Here is a 22,369-nt window from a genome sequence, read left to right as displayed (position 1 = left end):
GATATGCAAAGTCATTTCCTTCTGTGAAGTCACTACTTAATTATTAGAAAGACTTTATAAACAGTTGCTAGCCCACTTTAATATTATTACATGCAATGATAACAAACTCAATTTCTATTGAGTAAGGTTTATCAGGTTGTCTTCATTTATGTTGATTGGGTACATTATTCTTTGAGTGGTTATTTTAGGCTGTTTGTCTTATTTACTTCTCTGTGTTTATAACCTTGTTTTGAAAAATGCCACACAAATTTAAATTCACCTTGACAACTTCTGTGTTTTTTCCTGCTTCGGAAAAAACCTACATTTGATGGACTGCTGGCTCTAAATTGCTTGTAGCTGTGAGTGTGATTGGTTGTTTGACACTCTATGTGTGTCCCTCTCGTCTCTCGCCCAGTGTCAGTTGGGACAGACGTTGATGCACTTCTAAGTGTATGTCACCTGTGGGGGGCCACTCAGGAGCAGACGTCGTGGATGTGGCACAAAAGGAGCTTCATAATCAGCGTGATGTTGCCTGGCGATGGTCCACTGGCGATAATAGGTGCTCTGCTCTGCCCCCTGCAGGTTTTCAGTGACAAGGGGTCTTAGTGGGCTGCTCCAGGCCACATCTGCATGAGGCAGCAGGGAGAAGGAGCTCAGCGGACACCCTGACTCAAATGCGAGCAAGCTGTATGCCGCCCGTGACATAATGACTGTCCGCGGTGAGACCCGGATGGGCTTTGGCTCTCGACCGCACTGTGTGGACTGGCTGGGCTTCTGGGTGGAGGATGAAGATGGAGAGGGGGAGGAAGAGGCTGAACTGGAGTAAAGAGAAGGAGGGGCCTTGGAATCTTTAGAGGGATTGGCAGAGAGGCGGTTTCCAAAGAAATCACACTCCTGCTTGAATCCTTGTGTTAGTGTGCCCATGTCTGAGGTAGTGGTGCCATCAGGGGGACAGTTTGAGGTAGAGGGCTTCTGGACAGAATCAGCAACATCAGATGAACTGACACCATTCTCTGCTACAGAACCTGAGCAGAGACACAAATAAATACATACAAAATATTTTGTTACAATACTTTCCAAGCAGTACTCTTATTATTAAAAGGCACAAATGAATAACAATAATAGCCGTTAATTATGTCATGACTCATTTCAATTATTCAAAAGTGTCCCTTTTCTAGTTTTTGCATTGTCTTTAAACACCGTCAATTACATTCAACTGACAAGTTACGAGTCAGACAGAAGCCCAGGACTCACCAGAGGTTCTGGTTGCTGCGCTTCCATTGCTCTGAGGTCTTTCCAGGTCTTCTCTATCATTCAAGACAATGGCGACCTTCTCCCCATCTGATTCCCGAGGAGCCATTGCCTTGTTGGGCTCCTGAATGATGCCCATGGACACATAAGTGCAGGCCAAGCCCACCTCCTGCTCCAGAGCTGTACGAGTCAGGTAGCTGGAGTCAATCAAACGCAGGTCACTGTATTTTAGAGACCTAGAAGGGTTAAAAAAAGAGGATTATTGCTGAGGTGATATATGTGAATTTCAATGTCCTTCTAGATTACGATTTTTGAAAATTAATTCTAAGCCAGTATGATTTATTTGTAAATTGGGTGAAAGAATAATGCAAGATCATCTCACCTGGGGAATGTTTCTCCGAGAGGATCCTTTCCTGTAAGGATCACAATGCAAGGCAGCCCTTCCAGATCCTCATAGGTGTGAGGTGCCCAGTCTTCATTCTCACAGCCTCTCCACGCCTACAGAAGAGCAGTCTCATTTGTTTATCATCATGTCAACTAGAACTTGATCAGCAGCGAAAGACTGGACTTAAACAGGATTTACGTCAAATTCAGAGATAAAGTCAGTCTCTGCTGCACTATAGATATAACTCTATTAAACTATTTTCCAAAATTTCTTATTTTGACATATTGGTTGAAAACATATTTTTTATTTAACTTAAAGGAGATTATGAAGTACCTCATGTCTGTGTAAATAAGGCATGAAGTCAATTTAAATCAAATATCTTTGATTTAGCAACTCTGCAAACATAGAAACACAATTGAAAGTGACTTGTATGACATTCTTTGGGAGTCATTCTCACCCTGAGGCGGTTGATGAAATTTCTGGGCAGGCTGAGTTCGGTGGCTGGGCTTCCGAGCAGTACGGCAAAACAAAGCCCCAGTCCCAGTTTGTCCCTCACATCCTCTAGTCGTTCCCGGGCCAGCATTGCCAACTGCAGCGACGGCACCCGAACAAGTAGCATGTGGCCCCGGCCCTGGGAGCCCTCTCTGCTAGGGGCGTTGATCAGGTCCTCTACCATGGCCAGGGTCTCTGGGGTTATGTGGTCTCTCAAGGATGGGGAGGAGGTCAAGGCCATCATGGCCTCAGTATACTGCTGAATCAGGAGGTAGCTGCGGATCACCATACTGTGCAAGTGTGGATGCCTGGGACATCAAACAGAAGAAGATATAAGTGTTTGTGATGCTTTTCTTTTTATCAAAGTAGACACATTTTTAACATGCATGTGTTTTTCAGGTTGGAATTTTGTTGGTGCAAGTAATTTGAGAAAGACAAGCAGACACTCCTCACATATATAATGGATGATAGTGAACTTCTCTTTTGGTGGTTCATGAGTGATGTTACCGTACTGACCTTTCTAGCAGAGTATGGACCATCTTCTCAAATGCATCATCATAGCGCAGAATGGGACTGGCCACTCCCCACTGCAAGGAGTTGCTGTAGTCCCTCAAGCCAAAGTACACCAGATCACCGGGAGCCTGCTCCCCCTGCTGGAGGAAAGTACACCTGACTGAGGGTGGCTAGGTAACATTTAGAATAAATTCTGTTAAATGTTTGTGTGTATTTTTCTGTTAAATGTTTGTGTGTATTTTTTTATCCCTCTGTAATACTGTCAGATTAAGTCAAAAATGGCAAAAAAGTATCTTAATATCTCAAAAGATAAGATTGAAGTCCTCCTCAATGTTAGTGCTCTTTAGGTCCAGCAGATGGAACCATTAAACCAGAACTGGAGGCTGCATATATCATTAAGTTGAAAATGAATAGCTCAAATGTCAAATAATGGCTGTATAATTTTCATTAAATTAATGCCATGTTTCTCTATAGAGATGTGTTGTTTTCGCACAATGACTACACTGTACGACAACCTGTAACAGTTTTTTTTTTTATTTCTTCAGAATGGAGGGGGGGGGTGTCTGGCTTTCAGAAATACTCACCAGACTTTGACCGGAAGGCCAGTGAACTTCATTGTGGATGCTGATTCGGGATTGGCGGGTCTGTAGTGTGTATGGAAAGCAGCTGACCTGCAGGACCAAGAGGTTCATGGCATCTAGGACTTCCTGGCAGTTCACCACCCGGTCAGCCAAACCCTGTAGCTCCCCATGGCAAACAGAACCGGACAGTGCACTGTAGAGGGAGTGTAGAAGAATGTTTGAAACCTGTGACTGGTAATCTAAACTACACAGGTGTTGTGGGAAAGCTAATGACGGACATGTTTTGGGGATGATTTTGCTGCACTAATGTCAAAAATGCTCTCTGGAAAACAGGAAATGATTTATTCCATGTGGTGCCAGTGACAGCAGCAGTTTTCTTAGGATAGCCAAAAGATCTGGGCAGCTGTATTTAGTGTTTAACATTTAGAACCATTTTTGAATACTAAAAAGAGAAAATAAAAAACCCCAAAAAACAAACAAAAACAGTAACTCAACGTTCTCGGCTTACATTTAACAAAATTCAAGGTAATAGATATTCAATTGTTTTTCAGTTGCTTGCAGCTGTTCTCTGTCCATTCTCCACTAACTGGTGAACTGAAAAGGTCAAGGCTAAAGTTACAGCCACAACAACTCATGTTTTCAATCACTTTTAGATTATCAATAACGCAAAACAGAGTCAGTGTTCCTGATGCCGTTTTACCTTGTGAGGTCGACGTGTGAGTTGTCGTGTATGAGAACAAACAGGGTGTAAGGGTTCTGCCGGACTTTCTTCATGAAGGCTTCCACCTTGGTGTGAACGTCACTGTCCAAGCGCACCACATACTTGTCTGATTTCTGGTGGGCTGAGGGATTGTCTTCTAATCCCAGATCCACAAGTACCCCTGAGCAACATAAAGCATAGATTTAGCATAAAAATGCATAAAAAATAGCATATGTGCATAAACCCCCCCCCCCCATAATATTAGAGTCAGCATCTGCTGAAAAAGTCTGTACATGGTTTCCATCCATGAATCTCTGTTGATGAACGTGCCATCAGACACAAACCTGATTGTCGGATTCGCTGAGCTGTCTGGTGCACCAGAATGTGAGATGGAGGGACCAAGACAAGAAAATCCACTTTACAAAAGCGTCCCAAATCAAGATTCTGGGTCCCTGAGTCAGCAATGGAACAGACTTGAGAGAGGAGGCTACGAGCCACGCTCAGCTGGGTCGGATAGATCTGAAAGACCTTATGCAACATTTCTTAAGAGGGACAAAGCAAAATATATGCATCAACAAAATTGTTGGATGAATGTGGAAGAAAATAGTAATAACCTATATAATGACATTTTAAAAATAAACACTATTATTATCAATGGCAAATACTGTAATTTATAGACAGAGAGAAAGTCCACGAAAGGAGATCAACTGCTACAAAGCGCTGGCAGCAAATGAGTTAACACTGTCATGCCAGTAAAAACAGAGTACTCATGATTCAGCAAATAGCTGAAAAGCATATTAATTTAAAATACATGTAGACTAGTCATTGTTGTGGTTGGCCCTACACAGGTGAGCCCTTTTAGTTTAGCCAGTGAGACAAACTGAGAGCAGTCTAACCTCTGTCTGAGGGCGCTGACATGCTGGCAGCCTCCTGGGAGTTAATGTAGTCCGTGACATCTCCCTGAAAGGGCTGGATGACCTGTCCCTTTCTCCTGCGCTGGTATCTCACCAGCTGTTTGTCCAGATTGTCCCCTAAAAACAACCAATCACCATAGTCACACAACAACACAGAGCCAGGCCGTTGCAACACACAGTTGTGCACAAATATTGCTGAACACACAATGTAATTATTTTTTATTAACATCTGAATCATTTAAAATCAAGAACCAATGCAGTCACAGACTGCAACATCCCGCGACACCCCTGAATTCAAAATTTTACCCTGACTTACTTGCATAGGTCAAAGATCAAAGCTAGTGCTCTGACCTACTTTCATAGATCAAATCACTAGCTTTGATCTACGGTCTTACTTACACTGGCCTTCTCCCTCGTCTTTCTATCTTATCCGCTTCCTGAGTGAAAAAAAGTTGAAATTTGACCTTGACCTAGTTTTCTCAGGGTCAAGGTCATCATCACATTTCCATCCCCTTTGCTGCCCGAGTAATGTGCTTTTTTGTTTCATCTTTTTATCTGCAACGGTTGCGAAGATATTTGGCGGACTGACTGACGGACAGACGGACAAACACACAAACGCTGACCATTACAATACATCACTGCTTTGAAGCTGGATTTAACTAATATATCCTTGAATATTTATAAAGTAAAATATTTGTTTCCAATCAATCTAAGGACACGTACTGTATAGACTTCAGATAATTGACATTCTTTTTGTTGGTTATTTTGAACAGTTGGAACCACTCACCTAGTGACGTTGTTTTGAAATGAGAAGCCAAGACGCTGACTTTTCCTGTGATGAGTTCATAGCTGATTTCCTTCAGAAATTCATTAGTTGTAAGCATGCCTTCTGCTAAGGCCCGTGCCTGGTACTTTCCTGTGTCCAAAACAGAAATCCAGATTAGATTATTGAAAATTTAACAAACATAATGTGCAGACTCATCAATGTAAAAACTAGTTTCAATTGTTTCCAGAGACTGAGGTAAGACTTAATTACATCACTCACCCAAAACAAGCACACAGAACTCATTGCCACTCATTTTAGAGGTGCATATAATGACAACATAGTTGGGCAAGCACTGCTGGTGTTGAGGACCCTCACTGAGAGAACGTAGGGACTCAGAGATGCCTTCTCCCAAAGAGTTATGGGTAACCACAACTTGGACACTGCCTCCAGAGACGCTGGCCTCCAGCCGAGTCAACCAGGGAAGCTGGGATGGGGAGATGGAAGGAACCCCCGGACAACAGAGCATGGCTTTCAAAACAATCTGCTCCAGCTCTTCCCTCAGAGGAATCTGCTCTGAGCCTGCAAGGAATTTAAAAATGAAACATCATGTCTTAAAAATGTAAACTCTAGTTAATCTTAGCCATGATGAATGTGCAGAGTTTTTATAAGAAGCTATGAAACTTTTGTATGTTTGACCCAAGCATCTCACTCAATACATCAGTGAGGTTTTATTTGAATGTCCAAGCTTATGATAGCTGCTTACCTAAACGTGCAAGATATTGTAAAGTGAGCAGAATCATCGTCTCCACTGAGAGGAGCTGGCTCCTGTTGATGCCCAAAATCCCCAGAGTTTTGTCTGTCAGCTGGCTGCTCTTATAGCAGCTGACCAGCAGGGGGCTCACCACTATATCACCAACGTTGCCGTAAAAATATGGTAAAGTGCCATGTCCTGAAATAAGGTCATCATTAGACAAAATTAAAAAATGTGTGGTATTTAAAAAGTACAAGATGCAGAACAAATTCATGTTTGCTTACAGATGAATGGTAACACGGAGAATTAGCTTTTTAGACTTTGTATTTCCATAATTGCAGCGAACTGTGATAAAGGATGTTCAAAGTGAGATGAATCACATTTTTTTTTTCAAAAAATATTTGCAGAAATACAAAAAAAAAAGGAAATTGGAAAACTGGGTATGTGCTTACAAGACTGATTTTCTATTTACATTGTGTTACATTTGAAAAATATTTTTTGACAGGCCTGTCTAATTAAGTGGTACCTACCATGAAGTGTTACCAAGACTAGCATTTATCATTTGAAAAAGTGCATTTTTTTGTATTTATTCTAAAAAATATCTGCTGTTTCACTTGTTTCTTTTTACATGTTTTATTCTTCTGATGATAAAACAGGCCCTGATTGAGTTTCTCTGTTCACGATTAATATTATTCTGACATTCCTTAAGGGTTGATACTTAATTTGCAGTATGAAGAAGGCTTGGATCACTAAAAAAACAACAAATTTGTACCAATTAGGATGACAGGCCGAACTCCCGAGTAGTTGAGCAGGTTGTCAGGTACGATGACTGTTTCTCCAGCGCTGACAGGTTGGGGCTGAATGACTCCTGTGACAGGTGGATGAGGGGAGGACCTTAACACAGAACCTGGAGGGAAACACATTACATATAGATGTAAATATTGGGTGTCTGCAGCTATATTATAATATGAGGTCAACTTTAAACAGTTAGTGTTTTAAATTTGTTTTATTCAAGTTCATGCATGTGTGCTCAATTTAGACTGGATAATTCTTCATCAGATTTGGGATATTTGCCAAGTGTGAACACTGGTTTAGTCATGTAGTCATCCCCGTTAAAAAAGAACTTATTTTTATTCCAACTCATAATATCTATATTGACAAATTTCCATGTTGTTTTTATTTTTTATTTCAGGTAACTCAAATATTTGTGACATCTTCATTCTGGATAACTTGTAGTTCACTATAATAGCTTGGTTTTAACATCATATTAGCTAGTAATACCTGTAAGTGCACAAACCACATTGCTGGTACAAATGAAAAAAAAAAAGTCAAGGGACACAGTTTATTTTAAATGAAGGCAGTATACAGTATGTACCACAATTACGTGATGTGGCTGAAATCTTCCTCAATCATGCAATTTTTAAAATCACTTCTGTAATAAATACACAGCTCTATCTCCATGGCAATACTGTGCGAGTCATTCTTAACAAACAGAGGATGTCAGGGAAGGGGTATACCAATCCCTGATCCGGAGGGAGGACAGGCTTATAAACATCTTTCAACCTATGTTAACACAAAGCAGAGACACACACTTTTTTTGCACACAGGGTTTGACACACATATGCACACAAATTTTAATTTGCAACAGAAAAATCGTGATAGAGGGTCAACTTCCAAACCAACTTATGTCAAGTAGATCATACACTGTTTCAAGGAGGTGTCCTACGAAGAACTGACCTGGAGAACAAACTATAGGCCGAATAGCAGGTACAGGGACGGCTGTCAGTGGGACGGGTACTACTGTGTTGGGATGCCAGCTTCGGTGGCGCTTCTTTGGAGGACCGGAGTTCATGACAGTGGATACTGATCATCAAAAACAGATACAGAGAACAGTTTCAAGACTGAATAAAATGATAGTGCTTATAAAACATATGCAGTTCTAAAAATACATGACTTTTCCTGTATCTTTGGAGAGAAAGACCCACCGGGGCTGTCTCCTAAGTCAGGAGTGCGATATCCCTGACCTTGGGCCCCTAAAGACACCTGGGAGGAGGGGCTCAGTAAGGGAGGGTGCCCATCAATACCCAGACCATTAGCTGGACCATTCACCCTCAGCGCTGTGGGTACTAGAGACACATATGTACACACATAACTACAGACTGTAATGCACATAAAATTTTAGTACTTAACATGTTGTAGATTTTGCTGATTCACCAATTGTAGAAACAGTACAGGCAGCTGTAGCAGCTAGTTGATACTGTACGTGTTAACAGGCTAGCATCAGCATGCTTACTTGCTCACAGTGACAACACTAATAGATGGTGAATACACTGTCGTAATTGTAGTCTGTTATAATAATCACACACGTTTTTTTATAATTAAAAAACAGCATGGATGAGGCTGACAGGAATATAAAGTAACTTAATCTTTTTTAATAATACATAAATTCAATCAAGTGTAGCTTTTATTTGAAATGAATAATGAAATTATATTATGATTATTGTTTTGTTGCTTTTTTGGATTGATGGTGACACTCCTCGTCTTCTATTATATTTAGTCTATTTGTTGCCCGTCTTTGGACTCTACCTTTGCCTTGTATTGAACTGTTTGCTTGTCTCTTACCTGTGTCCCAGCCGAACTATGATTTTTATCTACAAGCCCAGCGTCAACACTGGAGCTTTTGATGCCTGTTTCCTTATGGTTTTGACCAATGGCCCTTGAAGAGAATTCATCTTCAGGGGACTAGGTATCAAGAACTCAATCAAAATTCAAACTATTACTTATTAAGATATTTTCGTCTGACCAGTGATTGCATCTTGACAGCCCCTTTAGAATTAGCAACTATTATAAAGGTAAAACGTAAACATAAAAAAATGTCACTGCCTGACAAGGTTGACCAACACATAACATGAATCAGTTGGAAGAGAGGTTTATTGATTTCCTATGCATGAAAACCTCGCCAATGGCTGCATTGGACTTCTTCCGATCTTACATCCACTAGGCTTTCAATACGGTAAAACATTGATTGTATGAATAGCCTTTTCTTGTCAATAACTCAACCTTGTAAAAGGGATAATGGATAGAAAAGCCTTAAAAAGTCATTACAGCATTCTTTTCTTCAAAAATGATTTGTGTGCACATGCAAGTGCACACGCATGTATTTATTTGCAGATGTGCTCTTGGGTTCATAGCAGTGGCTTTATTTTATTAAACCATTTACAAAAGGCAACCTGAAAAGGCAAATGGTTCCTAAGCACCTTGGATGCAAGAGGAATGTGATTAAGATGTGTGTGCTGCATGCTACTGCTGAATTAATCCTAAATATAAGATAAATTATGCAGCCAAAGAAAATGAGGTAAAATAAACCAACAAGGTAAAAAACTGATGAGGTGTAATGGAACAAGAGCTTTACCTATTGGTAGAGTCTTGTTTCCAGGTGTGGAGGCCAGAGGTTTGAGGAAACTGTAGTCTCTCCCAAGATCCTGGCTCCCGAAAAAGACTGAGGATGCTTGTGTCATTCTAGTGGGTGGAGAGTCTGGAGAAAACATTTTTGAATTTATCGTTAAAATATATGTACCAACCATCGGTGATGCTGGTGCTTAACTGATGTCCACCAATGAGCTACACATTTTTCAATTAAAACAGAACTAACTACCTAATTGCCTTTGCCTTTGATCAAATAAACATAAACTGACTGCTCCCATTTCTCTATCAAATACCTGTTGCACAATATAAACAAATCATAGCTCCCCTTTTCATGACCCATGCCAGGATAAACTCTTATTCAGAGGTCAGAGATGTATGCTGTCAACCTTTTTTGGGAGCAGGATGTACCTGACTGTCACAGTCAGGAGATTTTAAACAAGAGTAACATCAATGAGCCCCACAACTCGCATTAATGTGTGTGATCTGTGCTGAAAGGCTGTTTACAGGTTTAGAACAAATCAATACAATAAGCCCAGGAGCCTTTTTTCAATCAAAATGGGAACAGGCACTCTTGTAGTGAGAGATCACGTAAAAACAACTGCCAAGGGGGAGGCAGGTTCTGCCATTTATGGGTTTATTTGAAGAAAATAATACAGTCTTTTATTTTATTATATTTTTGTAATTTTTATTTGAATTTAGTTGATCAAAAGTGATCATGTATGTGTTGTCTGCTTCGATCTATGTATTTTTTAAGCTAAAAAAACACTTGTTACACTGATTGTTGCAAAAATAATGGAATGGAAAGGTTATTTTCCCTGATGGCAAGTAGTTAGAGTAAATAAATTAAACCAAAACAGCCCCACAAATATACTTCTATGTACATATAATCATCATGCACTTGTCTATCTGTGCTGTTCAAGTCTAACCTGAGAGGGAAAAAGGCGAGGAGCTGTGTCCACTGGTGCCTCCATTTTCTTTACTACTCAGAGAGGAGGATGAGCTGGGCTTGGATGTTGGTGCACTGCAGGAGAACTGACGAGTTTTACAGTCTATGGAGACACAGAGAATAATGACAGTCTCGATGAGCAAATCCGCAGAGTGTAAAATGGAAATATGTGAATACAGAACTGAAAACCTGCTGTTTCTGTGGTGTTATTACCTTTCCAGCAGATGAAGGATCCTTTAGACAGAGCACCCTGAGAATTCTTCACCAGGTAGTATTTTAAGTGCTTCTGCTTCTTAGGCTGGGTGGACAACTTCAGGTTGATGTGGTTGGAAAATTCAGTGAAGTATCTGAAACCCTTCTCCCCACAGCCCACACAATTTCCTGAAAAACCTGAAAGTAAGAATAAATATAGAATAATCCTACACTTTACAATGTTTTCAGCTTATGACCAGCAAAAGCTAACAGCAGCATATCCGTCTCCTTCATTCTTATCTCCTGCTGCCAGAACACACTCACCTAAAAGTGCATTTTTCCCATTCTCGTCAGGCAAAAAACGGCGGTCCACAGCACACACAAGGATGTGTTCAGGGACACTGGGGGACTTGGCGCCTACCAGCTCAAAGCCTGCTGGGACTTCAATTGGCTCTGTTGCTATGGAGACCAGGCGGATATCCTTGCCGGCTTGACAGAATCCTGTTAGAAAGGTAAAAACAGATGTATATGCAAATAATAACAAATAAAGGACTTTTGTTTTGTATATTATGTGGAGAAAATGAAGAAATGATGTTCTCCAAAAGCTGTTTTAAGTCAATCCACTGGACGTTAAGAAAGTTCTTGAAGACGTTTCGTCTCTCATCCAAGAGATTTGTTCAGTTCTGAACTGAAGAAGACGAAACGTCTTCAAGAACTTTCTTAATGTCCAGTGGATGGACTTGAACAGCTTTTAGATAACCATGACCTGGATAACTGAGAACCTACACAGACATCATGAAGAAATGATGCTGTAATCTGATCATCTGAATTACCCCACCCACTGGGGGGTGCACAACCAAGTAGTGGTTGTTTCCACTGGTGTTATTTTGCTGGTAGGACTACACAAATACCACAAGACAGACTTTCCTGTAACCCGATAGAATGGTTGGACGCGGATTAAGGAAAAGGAGTGGACCCTGATAAAGCAGCACAGGAATTATTTTTCCGCTTTTATCAAACACTGCAAGACAAGGCTTTAAGTGACTTGATGGACAACTATAAAATTGGTGGAAGATTAGGACTTATGCAACGGAAGAAAAAAAAATTAAACCAATCTAACTACATGAAGGACAGCTTATGCATTTCTTTCACAAACAGATAAATTACTTGATGTTTTTGTTCATGAAAACTGATGCACATATATTTCCAAAATAGGGATTAGGTTTTAATTTCATCATTTGGGAGTGTTAGGGTTAAGAAGGTGCACTATTCTGATTGGTTTGCTGGTTATAAATGTGTTTTTGAAATAAAAAATGTTTGGTATGTGAGTTACCATCCAGTGTGCAGCAGCCATCAGGTGCTGGGGCCTGCAGGTAGGGAAGTGGAGGGCTGCTGCTGTCTGAATCATCATCTTCCTCCAGCTCCTCCAGATCATTGGACGAGTGGCCATTCATAAGCTCGTGGCCTGGCGGTTCCCTACCATGGAGGTCTCGTTTGGACTTCATGTCTGATAGATATTTTAAAAATCAAAATTGTCATGAGGGCCGGATTAGAAACATTTATTTGCAAATTCCACAGAAAAGTTTAGAAATACTTCTGAAAAGAATCGTCATCTGATGCTAATTATGGTGAAAGAGTCTTTAAGTCACTTCAGCAGGTCAGCTGAATATCACATGTGTATAAAGGTACAAGCTATACAACTACAGTGATACCTCTACTTACGAATGTCTCTACTTACGAAATTTTCTACTTATGAAATTTCTCAGCAGGAAAATGTTGCCTCTACTTACGAAAGAAATGTCGACTTACGTAATGTAAAAACACAGTATTGGCTGATACTCGAATCTCCCACAGGTTCCCGAACGCAACATTCTCATAGCTGCTCTGCCATTGGTTATTACCTATTACGTATCTTCCTGGCATCCCATTGGCTAAGACGGATGCCACTCCACCTCTGTGTGGAGCTAGATTGGTGCTTATGGAGTGCCTCGGCATTCGGCACTCGACCCGTGAGGTGTTCTGATAGTTTTGCGCAAATATAATAACTTTTTGAGTATGTATTCACTATGGACCCCTAGAAAGTGACGGAGAAAAGAGGAAATGAAAGACAAAGAAAAGAGTTTTTTGTCTGTACAAACAAAGCAAGAGATCATAGAAAAGCATGAGAAAGGTATGCGTTTGGTTGAACTCGCAAAAGAATATGGCCAAAATGCATTTACAATCACCACGTTATTAAAACAAAAGGAAGTTTAAGGAGTTTAAGGCATCGCGTGGGTGGTTGGAGAAGTTCAAAAGGAGGTCTGGAATTCACTCTGTTGTTCGGCATCGTGAGATAGGTAGCGCATGAACCAAAGAGGGCAAAAAACAATGGGGGCAGCAGTTAAAAGGTAAATGACCCTCATTATTATTCTTTACTCTATTCTTTGTTTTTTACATTATGCACAACTCTCATTTATTGTGTAATAATCTAATCGTAACATGTATTTGTTACATGTTTTGATGCATTTTTATGCTTTATAAAACATTTATGTCAGCATTTTTTGGGGCTTGGAATGGATTAGGGCATTTGCATGGAAAACGCGTCTCTACCTACATAAATTTCTACTTACGTAATTTCTTCCGGAACCAATTAATTTCGTAAGTAGAGGTACCACTGTACGCATTAATTAAAAATAAATAAAATGGTAAACTAATATTAAAGTATGTCTGCTTTAACCTTGCTGGATTTCTGTCATGTTAACATCAAACAATCAAGTTGTAGCATATTATAGCATATTACCAGGATATGTCTCTGGCTCAAGGTAGAGCTGTGTGAAGATGGGCTGTGGATCTCCACTGCTCGAGCGTAGTGACGCCTCAATAGAGTTGTGAAGAGCCTCTTCAAATCGAGCAGACTTGAGCTGCCCGGCATATGAATTCCCCATTATCTGTAGGAACAGAGAGAAAATGGCAAAATGCAAGGTCACTGTTCTCACAATCTCCACTTATTGATTAGCTTGTTACGTTATCAAAAACTGCAAATCCAAAAACAGATTTTCAAATGAACTCAATTATTTCATTCCAATGATTAGGTCTATAATTCGATATCAAGTACTTATTGAAAGTTGTTTGAATAATTACTGAATAAGCAACAGCTCAGTGATTGACTATTATAGCAAAAGATTTAACCTTTTAATCGCTGTTACATCGATGCAACACTAAATGCATGTGCTCACTTACAGGGATTGCTATGCATTTAAAGAAGAGGTAATCATGCTTCATGGCTTGTAAAGATCAGTGGGTTTCCCAGTGGGTTTGCTTCTACATAGGGGAGTAAGATCCTGAAGTACATGTACACAAATTTCCCCACTGTGGGACAATAAAGGTTTTATTATTATTATTATTATTATGTTTGCCCTATATTTATGAAAAAGAGAACTATCTGTGCACAAGTGCACAAAATAAAACATATATGCCCAATTTTTGAAAGCAACAGCACCTCATACAAGTCCGTGGTACTGAAGATGACACATCAAATAAAATATTGAACCATCTCTTGTCTCAAGTGTGCAACCTGAAAGGATTTGTCAGGGGATAATAAAGTGGATCAATGAGAAGTTTTACAGCTACAACAGCTCAAATGTGCTTTATTCAGTTTCCAAGAGCTGTCAAGTATTTCTGCTTTTCCTTGACAGATACGATAGAAGATGGAACATCTTAAGGTCTCAGATATTTGGACTGTTGATCAGACAAAACAATTGTTTTAGAGACACCACATTGAGCTTTGGGTACTCCTAGTGGGCCATTTTTATAGACTAAACTATTAATCAGTAAGACAGAGTAAAGAGCTGAGAATGCATTTTTTGGTTATTTGTCCTTTACTGCCTAATTGAAAAAAAAAAAAAGAAAAGAAAAAGGGAGGTGCTTCTGGTGAGCATGGAGGCAAAAACAAGTCAAAGGGCGCATCAAAAATCCACAGTGCCTGGAACACATGGAACGACACCTAGGTGCTAGCATTTAAAACAAACGAAGCTGAACGATTAAACCATTGAAAGCAAAGCTTTAATTATTTAGCCCATTGAATACAGCATTTACAGACTTTACTTTAAATCGGCACACATGCAGTTTGCAACTCCCTCCCTCACCGACAGAAGACTCCCTTTCTCTTTTAAACACTTTGATTTATGTATGCCCAGTACTGTATAAGGAACTTCAAATTAAATCACGAGTGAAAGGACAAACACAATGCCCAAGGCCAATGACTTTTTCCATTTTTGTTTCCTCTCCTTCTGTGCCCTTATGCCCCCTCCAACCCAATGTCCACTTCTGGACATCTGCAGGGGTCGGCTGTGTGGGCCTGAGGTTGGCTGGCTCTCTAATGGCAGGTGGCAGCTGGTCAGAGGACTAAGCATGTTGTCTCAATGAAGAGTGCAAAGAAAGAAGCAGAGGGAGAAAGAAAGATTAAGAGAGAAAGAAAAAGTCAGAAGGTGGTGAAAAGGCAGGCCTGCACTGAACCGAGTCTATTTTCTAAACCATACAGCTTCATACTTAAAATATTCTTTTTTCAGACTGTCACAACATTTCACTGGATCTGCTTTTAACACCAAACCAGTCATCAGGAGTGTTCAAACTGTATGGGGTGAGAAGGCTGAAAAAGAAAATGGGAGTTTTAGCTCAGTTTGACCTGAATTGCCTTCCATGTTTGTCCTTGGACTAAATTCAACTGCTGCAGACCACTGTTATGGTTCATAAACACTAGAGCAGCCAAGTAGGGGCCAGGTTGAACACTTCAGATGTTTTGGAACAGCTCAAACTCCTCATTCTGGTCTAAGAAAGATCCTACACAGCTGTTACATGAAGGTTTAGTTTAAACAATAGTTAGATGTTGAACCGAACTAAACCTGAATTCAGGGATATGTAGTGATTAATAATTGCATCAGACCTGACATTCAGATTGTGTTTTTCAACACAGCAAGAGCCCTGTGAATATGTTTTGTATGCACGAGTTCTGGTCAGGCAGTTCTTGGTCAGAAATGCAAACTTGTGTGTGTAAATTTTGTGAGGGACAAAGAAGCAAAAGGGACTGAATAAATACTTAACCACACCAAAATTATTAAATTAAATGTAAACATGATACAAAACCTTTATAAATACCAAATTAATGTAAGTGAATGAGAATTAAACATATGAGAGATGACACAAACATGCACCAAAAACAATGCAAACACTATAGACATTTCACTCTACCCATGCCTAACTAGGCCTTTTTATTTTTTTTTATTTCTATGCCTATTTATGATTTTCTATTTGTATATTCTTGATGGGTTATTTATTACTCTTTCTATTTGGTGTTGGTACTACTTTGTATGTGCTGGTGATTTCTGTGTGCTTTTTCTGTGTTTTGTGCACTCACTGTGCTGTGTGCAACGGAGAAATTAATTTCCCTGATGGAACCTCCTTAAGGATAAATAAAGTTATACTCTACTCTCTCTACTCTAACTAAAAACCAACCATGTGTCAGAGGTTTGTAAACAAAAAAACTACTATTTAAAATGAATTTAAGTTACGACGGGACAATTAATTTTAGTAGGAATATATCTTTACAATATTTTATTGAACATACCATGTTGTTTAGTCTATGAAATATAAAAAAGCAGTGAAAACTCTAATACTCCAAAGATGTTCAGTTTTCTACTACACGTGTGAGGATGGCAGCAAAGCTTTATATGTCAGTGAAAATTTGAGTCCCTTGCTCAAAAACGACTGTAACTTTCATTCGGGACTAATACATAGTTGTCAGTTTACCTCCCACTTATCCAAAAGTTTGTCAAAATGATTCACCAACCCATGTATTGTATGTACAAAACTGATGAATACACTTGATAGGCAAAGTCCAAATTATGTGCAATGAGCCACATCTTAATGGTAACTCAATAAAATACACTTCTTGCTTACCCAAGACTGTAAAAATGCTTGCGCACTGTAAAAACTATGCACCACAGACTTAAATATGTACGTGGTTCACAGTGGATTCTTGCCAAATAGCTACTCTGAGCAGTATTATTTTGTTAATAATGGCCACTGCAGGAATGAAGTGAAGGCTCGTTTTGTCCCTACCCAGATACGTTTTATTCCCCTTGTTTACTGAACAATCTTCCTTGGAGGGAATCTGACAACCCGAACAAAAGACATTAACAGTGCCTGACTGTGTCATAGAGATAAGAGGCTTAGCTGAGTGAAGCTACAGTATTTCTTGCTTAACTGATGGAGGAAGGTTCCTGCCCCAAGAACGAAAGACAAAAATGCCAGAGGGGATTTTTTAAGCAGTGCCTGTTTGATTGGTAAGTCACAGGAAGCTTTTGAGACCTCTTTAGCTGGCTGACCCTCAAGCTTCGGTGGACAGATTTGTCATTAACCTCATACAAGCCGGAGGTGGACACAGACACGACCTTTTGTCAACTGCACAACTTGAAACAAAGTGTGACCATGGCAGAGGTCGCTTAACGGGTCTTTCGGGGGAATGACTCAGGTGGTTGCTAAGGTCAGCTGCAGTGGATGGGAGGTGTTGGGGGGGGGGGTATTTGAGGTGAGTCCATGGTTGCAGTTGTCTTGATGGATGGTCAAACACTATGAATGAACTCTACTGTGGAGAAGCAGCTTGATGTGAAGAGACTGAGCAAAAAGGATGCTTTCATGTCACTTAGTGGTGACTTATAAATTGCTTTTCAGCCAGTAAGATGGTCAGCCAGTGCCATTGCTCGGCTCCTCTGTGGCATCAACAGATTGTATGAATGTGACCTGAGGTCAAAAGCTAGTCTGGTCTCCACTCGGTTAATTTGAGACAGAGGAAATATGAGAACACAAACCAGAACAATTGAATTGAACACTGAAGCATTAAAAACAAGGTGACTCACGTTGACAGATTGTTCCCAGCTGTGAAGGGACTTCACCTCTGCTACATGCTGGATTGCTACCCTTCAGTGGAAACTTTGAGCAATGACATTTCACTCAGCGCCCCGAGACCTGAGGGAGAGAAGGAAGATCTTTACAGTAAAAGACAAACATTTTTCATCTTTTGAAATATAAGCTGCAGCATACTGACGTACCTCAGTAAGTTTCTATTATCAGTCTGATACATTTCATGACCGTGTTAATTACTGTACATATGGAACAGTAATTACTGTACATTTGTGGAACAGTTTGCCTGAGGACCTGAGGAAAACAGTCTGTGGACATTTTTAAAAGCAAACTCAAGACCCACTTTTTTAACTTGGCTTTTAACTGAAAATGTATTTATCTTTTTATGTATTTATGTATTTATTTATTTTTACTTTAAAGTAATACTTTTAACCTTTTAGTCTACCTTGTGTGTGTTGGGGATGAGGGGGGGATTTTACCTGTATAAACTGTTTTTATATTGTTTTTATGTAAAGCACTTTGGGCTACACACTTTGTATGAAAAGCGCTTTATAAATAAAGTTTGATTGATTGACATTTCATTTCTAACCTTTGTTTAACCAGGAAAAAAATATTAAAATCTTTTCTCAAATGCTCTTGATTAATTCAGTATAAGCTCTGAGACAGAGAGTAAGAATAAGTCCTACGAGAGAACACAGTAATTTCCTCCCTTTTTTTTAATGATGTAAATCTGGAGACAGGAAGGAAGAAGACCAATAATAGCTTTGTAAACAAGAACATGCCAAGGGTTATTCCATGGGTGGGCAATGATGACCATCCAACTACAGTGGACAGTAAAAAGTGGTGGGTTAGGGCTTAAAATTTAGTATGCGTCTGAATGCTCTGTACGTAAGTATCCAGTGTGTATAAGCATTGCAAAAAAGACATTAATTATAATTTCAGAAAATGAGACACAAACGAAAGACAATCTTCCGTTATGAAAACTATATTCTTGAGTCGACACACTAATTCGATTACAGAGCCCCTAAAGGTAGTGATGGGTTTAAGGTCAATAGGTTCTTGATTGCCTCGAAGAACATTAGTTATTTTTTGCCGGTATTTTAAAACATTTTTTAGTTGTACATGCTGTTATTGTACAGTATTAAGTGCTGACTGTAGCTGAAAAAGAGCTTCATTTTTTTGTTAATGCGGCACCATGAACACTATCATCTGCAAAAGTGGAACCTCAATGGCAACATTTAAAAAAAACTACTACTACAACAAGATGAATAGTCCCAAAATTCTTGTCTGGTGTACACTCTTAGGTATAATAAGGGAGCTGAATGTACACACTGAGATCTATCTGTTTGTGTGTTTGCTTATTTGACAACATCCAGGCACATTGTGCTGGCAAGACAGGGTTATCGCAAAAAAAAGAGCTGCACAATATCACTTGTTGTTTCAAGATTCTATAAGATCATTTACTACCTTTAATGCAGTGTGAGCAACACAAGTCAAAATCACAAAGTCAATTCATAAAATGAATTAGGGAACTTATGCCCATGCAAACATTAACCACAATGTATGTGCTCAATATTACAAAGTAAAATAGGTTGTTATATGATCCTGAGGCCCTGGGGATATTTTCGGAAAACACAATTGGTATCTTAGTTTGCAGTTGTCGTCACTACACACAAGCACTGAATGGCTCTGCCACCTACTTTGACCTTTCTGATAAAGTGTTGCTTAGCAACACAGTCTCTAATTTAACATATGTAAAGTTCTTGTTAAAACCCCAACAATATACTGTATATCATCATCTTTAAACATGTGGTGCTGTTATGTAAGAAAAAAGCTGGGGTCCAAGTCCTGCAAATAGCAAGTGTACATAAACTGTTTCAGCTTGTATTCACTCACCACACTAGACCCTATTTTGTAGATTATTAGCCAGTATGACACAGCCACTCCAAGTTAAGAATTAAAAATGTCAACGTGCAACAACTGAACTGCACAGATTATGAAAAATCTTCAACTTTCACAAAACAAGTTCAATGAGAAAACTGGGTTTTCTTATATACAGTATACAAGAATTTCAACCAAAGGTCTCTCATTATGCTAAATACTCAAAGAGCACAGTCTTGAAATATCTTATCCTTATCTGGTCATGATGGATAGACAAGACAGACAGCATACTATATTTGCAAGTCAAGATGCTTAATAGGGTCCTGTTTTTCCAGTAATGACACCTTAGCAAATGTTTAGACTGTCATAATGTTTAGTTTCTCAGCCATGTCAGATTCAACAGGGTAAAATAGACAAACAGTCTCTCACACAAGTGTAAATGCAATAATAAGACTTCATCACTATATGTGGGGGCATCATTGAGATTTTCTGATGAAAACTATCATTAATAAGCCCATTTTTTAAATTATTTGCTTCTTATATTAATTTTGAAATTCCTAAAAACAAACATAAAAATTATATTTGAATGTCCTATCCTATACTTACTGAGAAAAGTAAAAACCCAAAACTAGATACAGTATCTTCCATGTATGTTCCTGAATTAGTATGTATTTATTCATTATCAAGTTTACTTTTATTATTATTGCTATTTTTATTAATACTACCACTACTAGTGCAGACCTGGTTTGGGTAAAGTGATTAAAATCTTTACTTTGATTATTTCAGCCTGAATCTTATATTTAGTTCTTGTCAGTCTTATATCAATTTTTAGCAAAACTTCTTTCTCTCCGTTGCTTTACAACTGTATCATTAGATTACAGAGTTCACAATAGAAGCAGAAAGCCAAGATTACACTTATGTCTCCCTTTTTATTGCTGCCTTTCAAAGTCAATGTCAGTATATTTCAAAACGTGTGAAGTCCATTCTTTATTTAAATCACATTAAAAATCAGTGAAATTGTGGCAGGAAAAAACTGTCCATTAAGTTAAAATTTACACTTAGGTATTGGATGAAAGCAGCTGACTAGTATTGAATACTAGAACATTTACTTAAATCCATTACTATTTTTTTGTATTTTGTATATGCTGTTAGTGAAAATTTACAAATCTTCTGAATTTTTTCCACCTGATTATTATGTTTAAAGTTTAAAACTCCATACCAATTGCTGAAATGTGGCAAAATCGTCAACATGCTACTAATAGTTGAAAAGATGTGGATGACAGGCACTGCCTATCAGATAAGAGGAAAAAAAGGAGGATGGGTTAAGAAACAAGGGGAAAAAGATATACATCTCCCCACGCCCTCTAAATTAGGTGCTAAATGGCATCTCACTAATGCTACACTGGGGTCACTGACAACAAATGGCAAGCAGTTTAAAAGAATTTCTCTGTACCTTCCATGAAAGCTTTACTGGTGCATCTTCTAATCCAAATGAAATGCCGTTAATCCCAAACGTTAAGGTTGTTTTTTTTCTTCAAACATAGTCCATATTTGATAATGAATCCTTGTGGGGAAAAAATGCTGACATCCAGGCTTCATATGGGGTTTCACAGTCCTCTGGTATGTGTCAAGTCACCTATGTCATGATAGGAAGAAATGAAAATTCAACTTCTCCCCTCAGTACAGCAGATACCCACTGTTCGCCCCTCTCTCCCTCTCTCTCTCTCTCTCTCATGCAAACAAACAGCACACACACAACTAAACCCCTCCCCCTAGTCCCCTATGCCCTCCACCGGCCCATGCCATTTGCCAAAGAGGGAGGGAATACACCGGGGGCTCATTCATCTCAGCCCTGCTGACCCCCTATGGTGACAGATGTTCTTGGAGGCCTGCAGAGCTGTGGGATGAAATTGAGGGGGGGGGCTAAGAAGAATCCATAGTATTTCCCCGCAACTACGCATCAATAGCGCCCTGCCACGCGTGACCTCCAGCATGCCAAGACATCTGCTCTGGTGGTGTCAGGTTGAAGTTGTGAATTTTTTGGCTCGAGTGTTAGTGGAGGGTTTTTTTGTTTGTTTTTGTTTTGTTTTGTTTTGGGGTTTTTTTGGGGGGGGGGCAAACTCTGCTAAAACTTATTAACACTTAAAAAAAAAACAACAACAACTTGATTCAGTCCAGAAAAGTCAAAATGCTGAAATAAACTTCATACAGCATGTCTTTGCAGTCCAGCCTACACTGGCCCCACACTGGGGTTTTACTCCTGTTATAAATACCAGAGGCTCATCTGGTCAAAATAAATAAACAAAAATGCACCGCAAATCCACAGGCACAGGCAGATGTTAGGGGTGGTGCATCTCATAGGCTGGTGCAAATGTAGAGGGTACTGGGAAACAACCATCAGGTTTGAGAATGATTATACTGTATGGATGTGCTAAATTATGCGCATCTACACTTAAGTTCAGTCCGTAACTTTAAAATTTTAGATCATTTTCCATATTGAACCTCTTTTCTCATAATGTTTGCATTACATTTTAAAACATTTTTTAAATAAAAAATCTTGAATGGTATGGCCAGGATATTGTTTAGACTAAAGATTTATATTTCTGACATGAATATAAAAAATATCACACGCATCTTTTACTGTGCTCTTCCACATGAGACGTTACGTATGAATTGTGCGGCATACCTCTATTTC

General features: G+C 39.3%; 1 protein-coding gene across 4 annotated transcripts in view; it reads right to left on the bottom strand.

Annotated features, from left to right (window-relative positions):
• Positions 1 to 22,369, bottom strand: part of greb1l (GREB1 like retinoic acid receptor coactivator) — a 45,674-nt gene that overhangs the window by 7,842 nt on the left and 15,463 nt on the right. Inside the window, exons 1-23 of one of the 4 annotated variants that reach the window (XM_068339942.1) lie at positions 21,128 to 21,310; positions 17,790 to 17,898; positions 13,676 to 13,823; positions 12,230 to 12,403; positions 11,221 to 11,397; positions 10,918 to 11,094; positions 10,685 to 10,807; positions 9,745 to 9,867; positions 8,318 to 8,458; positions 8,070 to 8,195; positions 7,105 to 7,239; positions 6,345 to 6,530; positions 5,861 to 6,160; positions 5,603 to 5,731; positions 4,798 to 4,932; positions 4,246 to 4,443; positions 3,902 to 4,082; positions 3,205 to 3,394; positions 2,624 to 2,760; positions 2,073 to 2,415; positions 1,613 to 1,728; positions 1,234 to 1,466; positions 439 to 1,004 (exon numbers count right to left, since the gene is read on the bottom strand). In XM_068339942.1, coding sequence (XP_068196043.1) covers positions 439 to 1,004; positions 1,234 to 1,466; positions 1,613 to 1,728; positions 2,073 to 2,415; positions 2,624 to 2,760; positions 3,205 to 3,394; positions 3,902 to 4,082; positions 4,246 to 4,443; positions 4,798 to 4,932; positions 5,603 to 5,731; positions 5,861 to 6,160; positions 6,345 to 6,530; positions 7,105 to 7,239; positions 8,070 to 8,195; positions 8,318 to 8,458; positions 9,745 to 9,867; positions 10,685 to 10,807; positions 10,918 to 11,094; positions 11,221 to 11,397; positions 12,230 to 12,403; positions 13,676 to 13,820 — 4,035 coding nt within the window. In that variant the 5' untranslated portion in view covers positions 13,821 to 13,823; positions 17,790 to 17,898; positions 21,128 to 21,310. Of the gene's footprint in view, positions 1 to 438; positions 1,005 to 1,233; positions 1,467 to 1,612; positions 1,729 to 2,072; positions 2,416 to 2,623; positions 2,761 to 3,204; positions 3,395 to 3,901; positions 4,083 to 4,245; positions 4,444 to 4,797; positions 4,933 to 5,602; positions 5,732 to 5,860; positions 6,161 to 6,344; positions 6,531 to 7,104; positions 7,240 to 8,069; positions 8,196 to 8,317; positions 8,459 to 9,744; positions 9,868 to 10,684; positions 10,808 to 10,917; positions 11,095 to 11,220; positions 11,398 to 12,229; positions 12,404 to 13,675; positions 13,824 to 17,789; positions 17,899 to 21,127; positions 21,311 to 22,369 lie in introns of those variants that run through there. The other 3 variants (XM_068339940.1, XM_068339943.1, XM_068339944.1) reach the window with 3 other exon arrangements.

The sequence above is a fragment of the Antennarius striatus genome, chromosome 18 (genome assembly GCF_040054535.1).
Source record: "Antennarius striatus isolate MH-2024 chromosome 18, ASM4005453v1, whole genome shotgun sequence".
Taxonomy (NCBI): Eukaryota; Metazoa; Chordata; class Actinopteri; order Lophiiformes; family Antennariidae; genus Antennarius; species Antennarius striatus.
This window is presented reverse-complemented; position numbering and strand designations above follow the sequence as displayed.